General features: G+C 39.4%; 1 protein-coding gene across 1 annotated transcript in view; it reads right to left on the minus strand.

Moving 5' to 3' along the window:
- The window catches only part of SORBS2 (sorbin and SH3 domain containing 2), a 58,435-nt gene that overhangs the window by 14,587 nt on the left and 25,653 nt on the right, over positions 1-18,195 (minus strand). The window contains exons 8-15 of the mRNA XM_080373816.1: positions 16,644-16,696; positions 15,752-15,939; positions 11,764-13,323; positions 8,659-8,750; positions 5,954-6,000; positions 4,575-4,689; positions 4,351-4,479; positions 2,100-2,303 (exon numbers count right to left, since the gene is read on the minus strand). Coding sequence (XP_080229942.1) covers positions 2,100-2,303; positions 4,351-4,479; positions 4,575-4,689; positions 5,954-6,000; positions 8,659-8,750; positions 11,764-13,323; positions 15,752-15,939; positions 16,644-16,696 — 2,388 coding nt within the window. The remainder of the gene's footprint in view (positions 1-2,099; positions 2,304-4,350; positions 4,480-4,574; positions 4,690-5,953; positions 6,001-8,658; positions 8,751-11,763; positions 13,324-15,751; positions 15,940-16,643; positions 16,697-18,195) is intronic.

Here is an 18,195-nt window from a genome sequence, read left to right on the forward strand (position 1 = left end):
CTCTAACCTGTGGTTTTAAGGTAAATAAAACTGCTGAGAAGACATCACTGTTTTTACTTTTCCATGGCTACAGGCTGCGCTAGAGCTAGAGATGGTCTAGACCAAGTTAAGGAGAGCAAAGCTTGGTCCTGACTTATATTGCGTATTTATTTTTATTGCCATTAGGCCAGAGAAGTTTAATGCAATTGCTGTAGCAGCAGGGAGTGATATATGCTAAAAACTCCAGAGGAATAGGAAAAGTGGATTCAGTGATTGTGGTAAACTCCAGAACATCTTCAGGACTGCTAAAGCCCTTCTAGGCAGTCAGGAACAAGATGTGTTCTTACACGGTATTGCCATTTCTGAATACAGCTGAACTCAGAAACGACATGTCTCTGTAAAAGTGTCAGTAGAGGCTTCTTTTTTCTTCTTCTTCTTTTTTTTGTATTTTTTTTTATTGACTTATGCTAGAACCTAGATGATTGCAGAAGTTTCCTCTGTTACAAAGGCGGCTTCTTCAAATTTTCTTCCCTACGTAACTGATTTAGTAATATCGAACTTAATAGTGGCAGGACAGATTTGTCATCTGAATGTAAATGCTCTAAAGCATCACCTATGCTCAGGAGGGTTATAGGGGTTACACAAACAGCAGCTTTAGCTGCAGGCTGCCTTAGAGACAAGCCTGTTCCACAGAAAACTAGGAGCGAGGCATCTCCAAACAGAGACAGCTCTGTAATGGAGCCCTAAGCTGCCTCATGCTGCTGACGGGCCCTCAGGAACCTCTGGATTCCTGTAATAATAAGGGTCCCTAGCTGATGAACATCTCAGTCTGCAGCTACAGAATTTGATGCTACTTCAACAGTTTTGTTGGAATGGAAGAGAGAGGAGCTCGTTCTCCGTTGTGACATGTTCTGGAAAACCAGACAAGACCTGTTCTAGCAACTGTCCAAAGCCAGCTCCTATTGTTTACTCATAAGTAGTATTTCCAGAGACCACTGTTCTCTAAAAATGGTATCTTTTGGGAGCTCTTCCCAAAGCTGCAAGTAAACGTGGAACTTATCTCAAAGCTGAAGCATGTAAATGAGCACCAATATGCAAGTATATGAAAGAAGGGGAAAAAAACCCAACTAAAAAAACAAGTAAGAGATTAATAGCAGGGTAAGAAGTTTGTAACTACACACACAGGCCCACCACCCACGCTGAAGAGAGAAACACCAAAGCTAAAGATGATTTAGAAAAGTTTCCATCCTGAATGTTCAAAATCATTGGTAATACAGTAATGCTAATCACAGTTTGTATGTAGAAACTTTCTTAGTTTCCATTACTGCCAAAGAGGTTATGTTCCTTGCAGAGGTGATTATGAAATCTCACAAGTGGATGGTAAATTGGAATACAGGAATCTTTTTGCAACATCCTGTAGTATGAAGTGTGATGGTTACATAGATTAGGAAGGAAAAGAATTCAGAACCTGTGACGGACATTTGGTGTGAAAAATTACAACTATAAAGGTCTGAATCCAAGTTCATTGCCAGCGTGATGACATCTGCCTCACTGCTAAATGAAACAATACTGTCACTGTTGTACCGCTCCAAAGAACCTCCGTTGTACCAACTTCTAGAGGGTGAACAGCAAAAGGGTGAAGGGACAGTACAGCACCGACAGCTGTTCGCCTTTACTTTGAAAGGCACGGAGCTGGTCTGGGCAAGCTGTGGCCCCACGCAGACTGCCCTTCTGCTTTTTGTGTGCTTACGGGACTGCAGGCTTTTAGGACAGCTGTGTCACGGGAGCATCTTCACAGCGCACTGTGAAAAGGCTGCTAGACGTATCATTAATGCTTATGTTCTGTCTAAGGCTCCCAATTACATTTTGTTCTGCTGTCTTGATTTTTCTGCCCGCATTTTGCCTGACAGCTCAATAATGTGATAGCTAATGAAGAAAAGAGTACTCAGCTATTAAAACACTTTAATACCAATAATGCAATTACACCTATGCAGAAAAGAAAATGTAGTGTATTTAATGCAAAAAATAGGTATCACTTTATGTTACAAAAAAAACAACAACCAACCAACCCCTAAACCCACTCTAGGGCTGACAGCAAAGAAAAAAAAAAATACCCTTACCTTCGTTGAACTTAAATGGTGTATTCTGTCACTAGAATAGCTTTGGGGTATTGGAGGATCAGGGTAGTCATCAACACTTTTTGATGTGTTCTTTTTGATGACTTCTACATAGGAAACAGGGAAGATGCCTTGTCTGTTGGTTCCTGGTATTTTACCTTCATACCAGTTTTGATCAACTCGCTTAAGGAGAATTACTCTGTCTCCCTGAAATGCATTATGAAAACGAGTTATCAGCAAATACACTGTAAATTACTTTTTTGAACAGCAGATAGTATTTTAACACATTGTGGGGGGTTGACCTTGGCTGGATGCCAGGTGTCCGCCATGCCACTCTATCACTTCCCTCCTCAGCAGAACAGGGGGAGAAAATAAGATGGGTCAAGACACGGGCAGTTTAATGAAGCAATAGCCAAAAGCGCATGTGAAAGCGAAAGAAACCAAAAGATGTTATTCTCTACTTCCCATCAGCAGGCGATGTTTGGCCAATTCCCAGGAAGCAGGGCTTCCATATGCATAGTGGTTACTCCGGAAGATAAACACCGTAACAAATGCCCCCACCCCCCCCTTCCTTCTCCTTTCTCTCAGCTTCTCTATCTGAGCAGATGCCATACGGTATGGGACATGCCACCGGTCAGTCTGGGTCAGCTGCCCTGGCTGTGTCCCCTGCCAAGACCTTGCCCACCCCCAGCCTACAGGTGAGGCGGGGGCAGGTTGGAGAGAGCCGTGATGCTGTGCCAGCGCTGCTCAGCGGCATCGCAACGCTGCTGTGTTGTCACCGCCTTTCTAGCCACCAGCACAGCACTGAGGGCTGCTGTGGGGCTCGGCCAGACCTGGGACACACCCAGAATTATTTTCCCAGCAGTGCTGTATCCCATCAGTCTTGAGCATCATCTCCATCTCTGCATTGCTTTCCCTCTTTATAATAAACATGTATACAACTACCATTCCAGCAAAATGGACCGCTGGTCAGAGGGGAATCTCATGTTGTCTCCCACTCTTGGGTGGGAGATTAATATTTAAACTTTTCTAAGGAACATAATCTGTTTTGATAATTGGCCAAGCTACAAGCTAACATGTTAACTGTAATATGCAACAGTGAGTGCTATGAACATTTTTCCTTAAAAGTGATAAAAGTTAAACAATGAAATCCAAGCAAGTGCTTTGTTGTAAGTAAAATTGGAATAAGTGGAGGTAAAAAATTGGAAGAGAAGTTAATGGGAAAGATGCGTTTTTCCTGTGTAAGAAAAGATGGACAGTTGGTCACTCACTGGTTTTAGAGAGCTTAGCAACTGAAATGGGAAATACCAACTTTCTATTCAAAATCTTCCCTGTAGTGAAACTTTATGAGCTACTCCCTTCTTTGTTTTACATGATGTGCTTTTTACCATATGTCCTTATGTCTCAAATCCTTCCCCATTAGTTTTGTGTTCTCTTGGGTTTCTGTAGTGGATTTGTGGAATACCCTAAAATTATCTTTAGCATGATGGAAAAAAAGAACAAGTTGCAACGTGCAAGTTATCATTTAAAAACAAATCAAAACCGGGCTGTCAAGATTATGACCACCACAATAAGCACAAAAGAGAATTTTAAAAAGAAATAAATCGCGAAACTGCCCCCCACCCCTAGCTCTCTAAGTTCCTATTCCTGATTTTTTATTTAGATCTCTCTGAATATTTACTGATCTCAAATGAGTGGAAAAACACCCATTATCTTCAGTGATGCTGGACTGGGCTCTAGGTCAGCATCAAAAACCTCTATCCTTAATTTTATTTCAAAAGAAAGACAAACCACTGAATAAATTCTATGAACTCTTAATTCTTAAAAAAAAAAAAAAGAAAAAAAGAGTAAGAGGCAGAACTTTCCAGTGGATAATGTATTTTTCTATTTCTTCTATATTAAAACCCTTATCATGATAACTGTGACAGCAAGAAATAATTATTAAAAGAAGGAATGGATAATTGAAGTGAAAACTAGAAGTTTAGGTGGGCACTCAGCAGATATTTGCATATCTCTCATGTGCTTATCTACCACAATCCAGTTTACATGCACAACGTATTTAAACTATTTTCACAGCAGGTAGCTGTGCCAGACCGTAACCCATTACGTTAGTGGTTTCCTTCCATGACATTGCTTTGTGCATAGCAAATACCGAATGCAGAGTGCACCACAGCACAGTATTTAGTTATACATTAATTCTGCGTGGCAGTAGACACTGTAATGGTATTTTGACAACGATAGTTCTAAACTGTACCTTTCTAAGCGATAACTCCACATTTGTGTCTGCACTGAAATTGTATTTGGCAATAGCTTCTCCAATCTCTCCAATCTGTACAGGGGGAGGTGGCCTGGCAGGCTGTGCTTTTTCCGGGGGAGAAAGTTTCTAAGGAAAAAGAGAAAACACAGACTTTCATCATTTTCATGAGTTTGTGGCCCTATTACCCAAAGTAATTCAAGGAATCAAAACAGAGAACAAACCTCAACATAAGAAATTGGGAATATTCCAACTCTTCCATGATGCTCACCCTCATACCAGTTTTGATCAATTTTCCTGAGGATATAGACAGTATCTCCTTTCTTAAAGGACAGCTCTCTGTAACAAATTTATTTAGATCAGATATTTACAGCTTTACATTTAAGTCTTACACCTGCATTGTCTCAGAGATCTTTATAGTTCAGAACTGAAACAGAATGTAACAACTAAATGTATGAAGAAAAAGTGTCACAGCTGTGGTACATTTACCAGTTGATTACACCATATAAAATGAAATGATTCCCATTCACAAATTGCAGGTACTAGCTTTAAGGTATAGAGGCCTGTTTGTATTGCTAGTTATTACCAGAGCACTTAGCACAGGGTCTGCATGCAAGTCTGATGTCTTTTGGATCGCCTGTTTATGCTCTTACGACAGGCAGCTGAAGGATATTTGCTGTTCCTTATGAAACCAGTAGGGAAAACTATAGAAATATATTCCACATCTCGATGGCCTGTAACTACCTTTATGCAGCAGCATAGCTTGGCGTGCTTCTGCTCTATGCATTTTTCTTTCAAGGCAGCTGTTCAGAGGCACGAAGAACACAGGATTATGTTCTCACCATTTCTGATATGCAGGGCCTGTGATATGCTTAATGTTGGATACAAAAAAGGGAATTATCCAAATCATTAAGAATATTTTCAGATCCTGGCCGGGGAGTCCTTTACTGTATCATCCACTTGTTTTTTCCAGAGCTAATCTGCTGCTCTGATAATTCAGGCTGAGTTTTCTATCAGACACAGCTAATTTAATTCTAGTGTCGATGTCTGGCTATATCTAAAGATCATTTACGTGCCCTGGATCATCAAAGCAGCAGCAGGAATGAAATGCAGGCACTCTACTTCGACTTTCTCATATCCTAACGCAGTGTTTCCTGATTTTATTTTTCTTACAGACCACTGCGGTTTGCCTTGGTATGGGACATGTCACTCCTGCAGAGAGCCTGTGTATGTTAAGACAGACTGGAAGATGATGAAGCATTATACAGAATTTCGATAAGCACACTATCTGTGGCAGTATTTTAAGCACTGTACCTTGTGTAACCTAAATAAAATTCATGACAAAGAGCATTCAGTGGGTCACCCTCAGGGATGCGCAGCCATTCACGTGTTCAAACAAATACAATGGCAAATGTGGTGATTTAGGACATTACAAAGCAACTTCTCACACAGTTTGCTGATGCACAGGCTACCTGACAGCCAGCAGGGTCGTCTGCTTCCTCAGCATTTGCTGTTGAAACTGGCTAGAACAGCAGTTAGTTGCCACAAGTGCTAGAGTTTTCTTGAATCATGAATGCTTAAATGAACAAAAGTTAGTACTTACTTAGAAGTCTGAGCTTTAAAGTCATATACGGCTTTAGCTGGCAGTTTCTGAAAAGTAGGCAAAGTGATTAATACATTCAGGTAGTATTACTACATGGGAAACACGTTTCAGCCTTAAAAAGGTGACCCAAGACCCAAAAAGAAAAGGTTCTGTGCCTTACAGTGGTTCTTGCAGTAACAGGCAATTAAATATACAACTTCCTTTCTTACAGCAGTTAGGCATTTGGGCCTTAGTATTTTAAAAATAGAAATAGCAGCTAAATTTTAATACAGACTGCTCTGCAATTTCATGTTTAAGAGAACTACAAAAGTAAAAAAAAAAAAAAGTTAACTAAATGCCAATGGGACTTGTAGGCAACTAGATCTGCAGGTACAATGGAAATTCACATGCTTAGAATTCTCTAGTCCTGTTAGAGATTAGATGCCTCTCCTGTTAAATTTGTTCTCTTCAGGCAAATTTCAACTGCAAACACTGCATCACATTTTATATGTATATGAAAAATTACTCTGACAGCTGGAAAAGGTTAGGAATATTTTAAATTTCTATAATCATGTTCATAGTTTTAAGAAAGTCTGAGAAACACAGTACCAGAAGTGATCTCCCGTGTCATTTGTGCAGCTCTCTTGCTATCACAGGCAATCAGATCATATAATTCCTTTCACATAGTTATCAAGTTCTACCACCGAGTATCTGTAAGCTCAACATTGTCTCAAAAATAAAACTGTTAAACCAAACCCTACCTCTCCTCACCTGTGTGGTTGACACTTACATTGTTCTCAAAGCTGTCCTGAAAACACGAGCTGTGATCCGACCCAAGAGCCTCACTCATCTAGTGTCTGCCTCTGACAGGTAACCAGCACTAGATACTTCAGAGGAAGGTGCGAGAAGTGATTAGCAGTATTATGTGAGGGTATTTGGAAAAGTGATTTAGTTTTTCTCTGCAAGTACTGGCACAGATGAGACTGCTGCATTTTTAAAATATCTCCCACCAGGATACGCTAGTGACTGATGATGAGCTGATTATGCCATTTCTGAGAGATACTATTTGTAATGATGTAAGGGTGCACATCTTTTTTATAAGACGAATACAAAGGGATACTTGTAAGTTTAGCATTTCACCTTTCTTCCAGGCCAGATGCTCTTGACTGGGTTCTCTCCCTTCTTGTCATCTAAAAGCTAGCGAATTTAGCATACCTACAGCATTGTCTCTGCTATAATGAAGAAGTCCCCAAAGTTATAACAGAGATCCTGTCAACTTGCATTTTGTAATAGTCATACAATTTTCCATTACAGGTCACCTTCAAATAAGATAGCCTAAATTTTAAAATTTTAAAGCATTTTTCTGTTCCCTGCTGTTGTTAAAAATAGCCTTTTAGATGGGAGGGGATATTCGTGTGTGTGTGTATATATATATATATATATAATGGTAGCTAAGCCTTTTTACTCTTTCCTGGTTTTGGTACAGCTGGTGCTGTAACTACTAAAGCAAATACTGTAAGAAGGGTTATTAAGAACATTAAAAGAACACCAGAGCTGATTAAATACAAAATACTTTGAAATGTACAAAACATCCCAGAAACAGAAAAGCCTTCTTTCATCTTTTTAAATTACAGCAATCTTAATTAAGAATAGCTGGTAGTGTGTTTTACATATTTTCAAAATTGAAAGATGACTTTTAATGTCACAAAATCCTTTAAAAGGAACACACAATATGACTCCTGGAATGTTTTTAACCTCCGTTTTGTAATGAGGAGTCTTTAGTTGAAATCTGACTCTCAATGAAATTGCAGCAATATAACCATGTCAGTGGGGCGTAAGTGGATCTCAATTCAGATCCTGTAACCAGTTTTAACCTGTACCACCATTTAACAAGGTAGGTGGTCCAGAGCAAAAACTTAAATATTAGCAATTAAAATACAGTACTCTCTTATGCTGTCATTATTTTGTGCAATACTTAAATAAAAATCCATGGAAAATGTTAATAATCTATGGTCTGTAGACGTTGGTTGTACTTTATGATTGAATAAAATCCCTGAAGCCTGTTTGGAGAGCTTTTATTATTCTAGATTTAGAAATATTCTTAAGATCCTGAATGATACACTCCGTTTTTTGTGTGTAGAGTTTTCAGCGGTCTTAGTGTTCCTTTAAAGGTTGTATGCCTACTTCCATTTCCTCTTCCAAAGTATTAATATAAGCAATCACCAACTCTTACAGAAATCAGAGATCACTCTTAAGATAAGTGGTTTTGTCTAATGCATTAACAGAAGTGGTTTTGCTTTTTCAAAACAAAAATAATGGTGAAATACAAATGTTCTTTCTATCTGTTTTAAAATTACTGAGCCATTTTTTTTGTGTAACACTCAAAAGAACCTTTCCCCGGCCATGTCAGCTATTCTTCTCTTCTCCGAACACCCACTCCGGTCAACTTTGACAGAGCTTATCAATGACTAGTAAATTTATGGCGGTATCTATTTAAACATAAATAGAAGACGCAGTTTGTGTCACAAAGCTTGATAATCTTTTAATTTCTTGAAGTACCATTCTCCTTAATGAAAAAGAAGGATGCTGTTCCATCTAATGATATAAGTAACTGTTCCTTTGGTCTGTATCATTACAGTGTCTTAAAGCCAACAAAAATCTCATCTCAGATATGTTACCCATTTTCCATATGGATATTTCTGCATTATTTATTGTTGTTTTGCTACCTCTTTGTCTGTGATTCCTCTTCTATCCCTTGGAGTACATCGTCCCACACCAGTGAAAGCAGAAGAATAGCTTCCAGGAGGCTCCTGGTCTACTGAAAACAGAAATTATGTGAAACTACGGTAAATTAAACACCACCATTCAAATCTGTGATGCTGCTTGCTTTCATTTAGGGGGGGTGAGGAGACTCTGAAATCTATTGTTTTACCTTTAATAGACATGATGGCTAAAGTGCACCTTTAAAGAAAAAAAAAAGAGATAATAACTCTCAAGCAAAGGCTGTCCTCTGATCCACAGCAGAATAATGTACGATAGAGGATCGAGAGGGCAAAATTGCACCTCGCTGTAGGAAGGGCTGCACCCCTACTGGGCCACACTGAAGACATGACAGCAGTACTGGGACTTCAGTCAGCTCGCATGGAACTGTTTCAGAACGTCAACAAACATAATTACATGCACAAAACATGGTTAAAGCATGCTTCGATGAGAAAGCAGTGGAAAAAAATTGTTTCCTCCTCAGTGATCTATGACGCATTTCTACTTTACCAGGGGCACGTGTTAGGCAGCACAAAGGAATTTAAAAGTATGTTATTCCATAAAAACAACTCTGTATTGGAGTACAAATTATTAGTCACCAATCTATGTGGCAGATTTTCTCTAAAGCACAGTTTACTGTTGTTTGTTCCAGAATGGTATATTATAGGATGGTGAATATATTTTTTCAGTTTTAATAAAAATAAAATCAAAATCTTACACCCTTTATAGCTCTGTGAGTTGCTGATTTGAAATGAAAATGTAATGGAATTATTTTAGACCAGAGGATGAACTGGGCTGCCTCTCGACTACTCAGATTTACTGTTTTACTCTCCTGCTGCCACAGTGATACCTGCTAGTGGAGACATATGACCAATGTTTGTCTTCCTTTGCCTTCGTTCACACAATCTGTTGTCACCAAACCCATACATTTCTAAAGGAGTACAAGTAGAAAAAAAATGAACTGAAAGCATCCAATCCTTTAGGCTGGGGTCTTACAGAAGAAAGATGTAAATGGTCTCCCGCGGGCCGCTGGCTAAGCCACAAAAACTTTGGGGCTATTAATTAAAAAAAAGTGGAGGCAAACCCCAAGATACTTGTATTATTTATGTCATTGGTTGCAAGTATGTCATCACCAAGAAGTATGTCACAGTACCAGTTCCGGACAGCCTTCCTGATATGTCTGTGAATGCGGATCTGTGCTTACTGCATAAACCCAAAGATAAACGCCTCCACAGACATCTATCATTTTTTTTCTTTACACTCTAGTAGAAAGAGCCGGACAGGGGAGGGAAGGAGTGAAAATGCAGAGGCTTCAGGAAGAACAACTCCCTTTATCTCTATACAGGTCCTTACGGAGTCAATGTTAGTAGCTTTCAGTGGTCTTTGCTATGACCTTGAAGTCTCCGTGTGGGTGGTGGCTGGAAGAGGCACACAGAGATCCAACAAAACATGAAACTTGATTAGAAGTAGAGCTCAGCCATGACTGGTGCTAATGGAAGTCAATGGAATATTCCGCTGTACTCATTCTCCACGCTACTTTAGAGATATTAACGTTGACAGAGTGTACCACCTTTCCTCATGCCAGGCTCCTTCATAGCTGCAGAGCTATTAGGAATCTGTTTTTACTCTGCACTGTGCATTTCCTTATTTTTGAGGACTGGAAAATTCTCATTTCTCAACTGTGATACGTGACCAGCGCAATTTCCAACACTTCAGTCTCACCATGTAGTACTGCCTGCCAGGGTAATCACACTCACGCCTCAAGTATGACCAATTCAATTCTCTTTTTTTCGGCTAAATTCCCTGTTCTCAATACATCTGTTTTATCTAGTTAATAAAAGATGGGAACAGCTTCAATTCTGATTTCTCTCGAAATACAAATTACTAGTGTGGTACTTGCAAAAGTTATAGAAATGCGAGATTAAAGGTAAGTGAAAGAGGGCTGATCAAATATTGCATAATTGACATATTAAAGGCATTCTCTCTTACATCCTTTTGTGATTTCAAGAATAGCTTTGTAATGTCATTAAATTCTCAGAGATGCTCTGTCACAGAGGACTGTATGTCTAGAAGCAGAATTCTTTAACACAGAAGTGTGACCATTTAAAAAGAGAAAGAAATTACAGACTTGCCAAAAGCATTAATTAAAATAATCTGGGATACACCTTAGTGCACTCCTGCTGTGAATCTAGTTTGCTTCCTTTAATATTGCAAGGCTTAAACTTCAAAAACATTTTTAGCTCAATATTTTTTTGAGAAAAAAAGCAGCAGAGCAACGAACAACTCAAAGTAGTGAATTTAAAACCAGATCACTGTCCAGATGGACTTTTTAAAGTTATACTCATCCTGAAAATTTCATTCAAGTTTTGATTATTGAGAATTTCCCTTCTAAGAGGACAGGAAATTTCTAAAAACTTCAGAGATATATTAAAATTCTATGAGAGGAACTAGTTTTGCTGCCACAGAAATTGGAAATTCTATTGTTTGAACAGTGGAAATGGAAACTTCCTAAAATGACCTTAAGGTCTATTCACAAAAAGTAATATAGAGCAGTGAAATTAGTGCATTTTCATATGAAAACAGAATCAACTTTATATGATACTGGCAGGATTAACCACATTTTTATCACTTACATGTAACAAAACTATACAGTGCAACACATTTTAGGTGGAGATTTTGTTTTTTTTAATAATAAAGGAAGGACATCATCTTTAGTGTTTTCTGTTTGACCAGCATCTGATGATGCATGCATTCACTTTCTGTAGTCTTTTTTTTCTTGGGGAAAACCCCCCACGTTGCTGAAATTAACACCACCATTGTAATTTATAGCACTAATGACCTATTAGATAAAACACATTACTCTAGTTGTCCAGATTACTGTATTTTGTGAATAGACCGCAAATTTGTCTATCCTTATCACCTACATAAACGACATCCTTCATTAAGAATTCCGTGGGATGAAAGCTTCTTACAGACAACGCAAATAGAAGTGGAATGAGAAAGGGTGGGAAACACGGGGAGTCAGGTCGGATGAGTTAAATCACAAGGACAGAGGAAGAAAGTTAATCCACCTTGGAAACACAGTGCACTATCATTGTTGTTAGTCGCGTCCATGTCTGGAAAAGAGGCACTAAGAGGTAATCTTCCACAATCGTTCTGGTACAGAGGGCAATGGATAGCACCATCTTGAGGCAGTGGATGCAAAGGCTGGTGCATGGGACTCTTTTTCAGAGCTTTAAGAGATGAATTCCTTTCTGGAATGTCTGGAAGCAGCTCAGTAATAAGTCTGTGTAATATGCTGTTGTCAGGCAAGCTTCCCCTTCTTTTTTCAGCTTTAATTTGGTCGCAGATATCTTTAAGTGCTGAATCTAGTGCTTCAAATACAGATGACTTGCATTTTTTCTTTTCAGTTTGTTTTTTAGGAGCTGCACTTTTTTTCCTCCGGAAAGGCACTGGACTGACTAGGAATGCTATCTTAGAAAGGCCAGATTCTGCTTCCTGCCTCCTTGGATCTTCGGTGGTTTCTTGTTTAGCCCTTTCATGTTTTAGCATGGTGGTGAAGCGGGTATAGGATGCTGGGCATCGCCCTTTGCAGGAGCTGATAAGATGCCTGTGGTGATGGTGGTGGTGGTGGTGGTGATGGCCTGATCCATAGAAGCTTTCAGATGATGTGAAGGAAAAGTGGTCAAAGTCACTTTCACTACAAAAGGATGAACCCTCTATCTGGATAAAGTCACTGAGGTCAGAAACCACTCCGTCTTGATCGCTGTCTGAAAAATCCATATGCGAACGTGGTGGCTCATCACTGGTCACTTCAATATGAATTGGCACCAGGGTTTTCGACTTGTAGCTCCGTTGTACCTGAGAGGGATGTCTGCCTTGACTTTCTTCTTCCAGCAAGGACTCAATAGAAAATCGCCTCTTTGGACATAAGCCATTTTTAGGAGGCTCTAGCGTAACAGTTGACAACATTTCATCACCTAGATTCGGCATGGATTTTGACTTCTGAATTAATTTTTCAAATTCAGATATTCTGGTTGGCACCATGTCTCTGGGCACCTCTTCAGTAGAAGACTCTCTCCAGCCTTGAAGAATACCCTTGTGCTGTTCTTTTTCATACTGCAGTATTCTGGACTTCACAGAACAAATCACCTCCGAATTCATCAAGTCCTTGCGATTGATGCGGTGCATCTTTTTGTACATTTTTAGGAAACCGGGGGCATCGTGTGCGGATCTGTGACGAACTCTTGACCTACTGCTACCACGGCCCTCAACATACGGGGAGGCCCAGTTCATTGAGCACACTTCTTTGGAGTCCTCCTCACACAACAGAGAGCCCATACTTTCCGACTTGGCCTGTGCATCGGGAAAGCCATCACGATCATCTGTTAACAGATCATCACAGCTACGAGATTTTCTCTTTGGAGAAGCAGATTCTTCTGTGCTGCTCCAGACTTCTGCATTTTGACGAGTCATCTGCCAGCCATTCTTGTAGCTGATTGCCCTTCTTGAATCGTTCGGAACAGCTAAATGCTGTCTGTAAGTGCTACAGTAATCTAATTCATTTGAGGTGTTGTGGTTGTGCACTGAGTAACTTAAAAGGGACGGATATACTTTGCTAATATCCCCACCTTTATAATCCACAGAGCAGCATGGTAAAAAAGAGACATTGCCAGAAATTAAAAAGATTCAGAAAGTTGGAATTAGCATCAGTAAGTATTAGAAAGACTAGAAAAGAGACAGCAATTAAAGCATCTATCAGCTTAGGTCAGTACATAGGTTGCTACAGCTTGGAGCAGCAGAGCTAATAATTAAGTTATTTTCCAGCTGTAAAAATGTAGTCATGCTAATTTGAACATCAAAAAGAATTCCTTATGAATTATGGAGATGTTACCCCCTCCATAACCCCCCTGCCAGAGCAACATAAGAAAACAATCATTAAAACTGATTTTGAAGCAGGTCAACAACAAATAAAAGCTGCAAAGGATTTAAAGACGAAACCAAACAACAAATCTAGACCTCAGTCAAATATTGAATTTTCCACCTGTGCATTCTGAAAGAAGCCGTTCAGAATTTTGAAAGTGAGTAATGCTCATAGAGTTCACTGCATCTGCATATTCTAAGGTAATTAAGATAAAGATAGATCTTTATATATGATCAAATGGGAAATTTCTCCCAGTTGTTCACGGGCGGCATAAGTAGCCTGCTCTTCCCCAGAGTGGTATCACTGAAGGGAGTGGTGGTTTCTACACCTCATGGATGGCAGAACAAAGTGGCTGAGAACTGCTGTACAGGTGTAAAGGAAGATGTATCAGCTTACTAAGCCTAACCAGCATGTGGAAGAAACACTTAGACTGACTTCCATAACGAAGCCTGAGTTTTCAAGTAAGTTTCAAGACATTTTTACACACAGGGTAGATCTGTAAGTCACTATGAGATAAATTTGGAACTGCGGTCTCTCATACTTGCACTGAACTTCAAAAATGGTCTCAATGTTCAGTTCAAGTGTCAACATTCAGTTCAAGACACATCCTTCCAACAGCCCAATCTGCTTTCTAAAACAACTTGAATGCAGATCAGAAACTGAAACACCAGAGTTCAAAATCCATGCTGGTCCAACAGCTTATGACGTGCTACTTCTTTAACAAAATGGTTAATTCCAAGAAAAATTAACATTCTAGTGGGTTTCATGATTCTGGGAGAGAACGGAGTGACACAGCTAGGTCACCTTCCTGAAGTTAATTAGCTGTGCTAGGTGTTCTTAGGGGAAGGATTTTCAAACACAGGACGTGTTTAAGTCATAGTAAGTGCTCATTATCAGCGGTGTAGTCAAAGGTCAATGGAGGTGAATGGAGTTTACCAACTCTTCACTGCCTGGCCTGGTACACCCAACGGATGAGTCTACCTGCTTTTTAAATTCCTGCTGTAACACTGGGTTTAAAATATATTTGCTTTTCCATCACTCCACTCTTAATATTTCTCACTAGTTTTCTTTGTCTGACACGTTCTGTTGCAGCCTGGATGTTGTGTTCTTTTCAGTGGGAATTTATGTTTACAAAGCTTTAAACCAGGGGTCCTCAAACTATGGCCCACGGGCCGGATACGGGCCCCCAGGGTCCTCAATCCGGCCCCCGGTATTTACAGACCCCCCAGACCCGCCCCCCCCCCCCCCCCCGCTGGGGGTTGCGGGGGGAAACCAAGCAGCCGCAGATGACGCCTGCCACTTCATCCGCACGCCGGCCCCCTGGTTAAACAGTTTGAGGACCCCTGCTTTAAACGGTCCCTAATACAGCTATAGGCCGATTAGTATAGCTACAAAATACAGCAATTAAATTAATAATGTAGAAGGAGACGTACTGTATACATATTACTCTGTATGTTACTTCCATCATATATTTTACCGGAAACCTGCTGTCTTGCTAAAAAAACCCACCTGAAACCCCAAACCCAAATTAACAACTGATTCAATTATCTCTTTTCTGGAGAGACATGGAGGGCAGTAATAGAATGGCGAGTTATTTGAAAAAAGAAGCTAATTAGATTGTATGTGCTGTAGTAAATACTTCAAGGATTTACAAAATTGGACTAGGAATGTTTGCTTGATTAAATTAGGTCCTGACAGCTGACAACATCCAAGACATCATCTATAGAATTGGAAAGGTATGCTATCCTGGAAACATAGCTTTAATCCTATAATCTTATTTGTCCTGATTTACTTTCTGTGTATACTGAAAACAATTTAAAAATCACAATAATCTAATAAGACAAGAATGGAGTTAACAAAACCTGATAGCTTTATATATTGCAGTACAAATCATAGTCTTTAGTTGGTTTTCTTTTGTTACAATAAGCAGTTGAAACCAAAAAATCCTTGTTACAAATCCAACTTTTCATCTTAAATAAACAAGCTGGCCTTTCATGAAAGGCCCCAAAGCTGTTGCTTCATACAGTAAATCCCCCAGCGCAGTGCACTGAGCAACAGCAGACAGCTGTATTTACTACCAGTGTACTCTAAAACACATCATCAGGTGTTCTCTGCTAACAAACATGATCTCTTACCTTTTGCTCTTGATGGAGAAGAAGGAGACGAGCTAGTTAAAGGCTTTCTAAGGGTGGTATATGGGCCTTGTGCATCTGGACGGCCCGGGCTCGCTCTGTTTGCGTTCTGATCACTGTGTGCCCTCTGATGACTTACGGCAGGTTCTGACTTCCTTCGTTTTCTGTAGTCACTCGCAGTACTTGCAGAACTACAGAAATAAGCAGTGTTAGCAGCAGTCTAATCCTAAGATCAGAATTCAGGAATTTTAGAAGGAAGCTCATCAGTATATTATTGGTTTATAGATTAAACAACACCCAGGACAAATGTATCAAAAAACCAAAAACACGTAAAGGGGAGAAGCACCACTCTCAGACATCTTACAGCATATGTCACAGAGAAAAGCTGAAATTCTTCTTTACCTGATTGTTTTAAAGTTTTATACAAAATTGCCATGTCATTTTCATAGTGAAGGCTTTGAAACAAATGCGTCAAGTCTTTCTAGACTACTTTTTGGTACTAGAAGATCAGTGCAAAGACAGGAAAAAGACAAGACAGAGAACGGATGAAGTAGTGTGCTTAGCGGAATAGCACTGGAAGGGCCGCAGGCAGCGAGGTTAAATGATAGATCGCTGCGGTTGAGAGTGAGCTCAGGGACATCAGTGGGAAGACCCAGAATACAGCATGGCTTATTTGGAACTGAAGGAGTTAAGTCCTTGTAAAAGAGAAGTAAAATTTACATGTCAGTATCAAAACACGATCACTCTCTTCATGCATCCCTCTATTTTGTCAGTAGCTCACAAGGTGAATGTCACAATCGGACTCTTTGCAACATCTACTGGTTTACATGTCACAAAGAAAAACCCACAGGCTGCGTAATCTGTGTCTACTGAAATCATATACTGCATTTCTTACCTAGAGGGCCTGTCCAGGCCTTTGTCTGTTGAATAGTGATGATATAAGGAAGTCTGTGAAAACAAATATATGAATCTGTTATATGTCTGTATTTGACTAAAGGGTGACCATTTCTGCTTATCATGCTTGATTATGTTTGGTAACTCTGTGACAAACCCAATCCAAACAGACTATGATGATTATCATCCTGGGCACTCCAGCATAGATACTGCAGTATTTAATGAGAATAGTTATCGAGTTTTTAAAAAGCATCACTAGATTTTGTTTCCTATTCCACTTCAGTAATGTTTCTTTATTTTAAAGCACTGCTAAATAATGATCCCAAGTCATGCTTCTCTGTAACCTTTTCAAAACTAGATACAGAACAGTTGAAATGAACTTGACTATAAAAACACGAAAATAATTCCTTTATGCACAGCTTCTCCTCCTCTCCAGTTACCAAAATCCCACAGTCAATTGCAGCCCATTACAATCACAATTGTAAATCCCGTGATGTTTGTGGCTAGTAGCTGACCACCCTGTATTCCTGGTAAGAAAATTCTTACCACTGAACATTAGTCGGTCTAATGGAGTTACAGAAGTAGCTACTGCACAAACCCTGGAAGATGGAAGGGAGTACTGCTCCATAATCTTATTATTAATAGAAAGTCAATCTTAAATGACTATTAATTTTACAACCACCATTTAATACATCTCAAGCCCTCAGTCAGAATTCAGTAATACTACGATTCTGATAACCAGGTATGAACCTAGAACAAACTGCATGGTCGTTGGGGTATTTCTTCATGGGTACAAAGCAGCGTGGTTCAAAAGTTAAACTTGTTTCACATTCCTGGCATGCCATTTCAGAGGTAACCCGAGGGACTGGAAACAGAACTATCGTAGATTTGTAAGCTGCAGGAACTATTTTTCTCTCTACTGAAGCCTTCCAGACTTTTTCTCTGTAGGGAAAAAATCTGTATAGACTTTTCTCTGTACAGAAAGACTGCAGAAATAACAGCACTCATGGCCTGTGCAAGTGCTTTTTCTGTTAGGTAAGTCTTTTTTCCAGTGATCTGAATTGCAAGTTCATGAATAGGACTTCACCCAGATTTGTTAACTGACATGTATACTTTTAGAAGTATGAGACCATATTTGGAAATAGATTTTACTATTTACTAAATAGGGATTGTATACCCTACATGACACTCTAGAGTAACTGAACTACTTTCACAGGTGGGGCACTATAAAGACAATATGATTGTTCAGTGAAGAGTTCATTTGTCAGTAGGCTTCAGTATTTAAGACCTGTATGGAACAAATATCTAAAACTTGAGCTAAGATCATTCTGATTTTCTCAGTACTTTTTAACTGTAGTTTAATTTAAATCACATTAAAAATCAGGTAAAAAAGCCTTGCGGCTTTTGGTAAGAAGAGCATCTGAGATGTAAACAGTTAAAATATATTAATAGACAGATTTAAAGTTACTTTCCAGAGAAAATAAGTCCTCTATATTTAAGGTGATCTCTGCATAGGGTTTCAAAAATTTTTTTTTTTTCTGAAAAGAAAGTTC

The sequence above is a fragment of the Falco punctatus genome, assembly GCF_963210335.1.
Source record: "Falco punctatus genome assembly, chromosome: 1".
NCBI lineage: Eukaryota > Metazoa > Chordata > Aves > Falconiformes > Falconidae > Falco > Falco punctatus.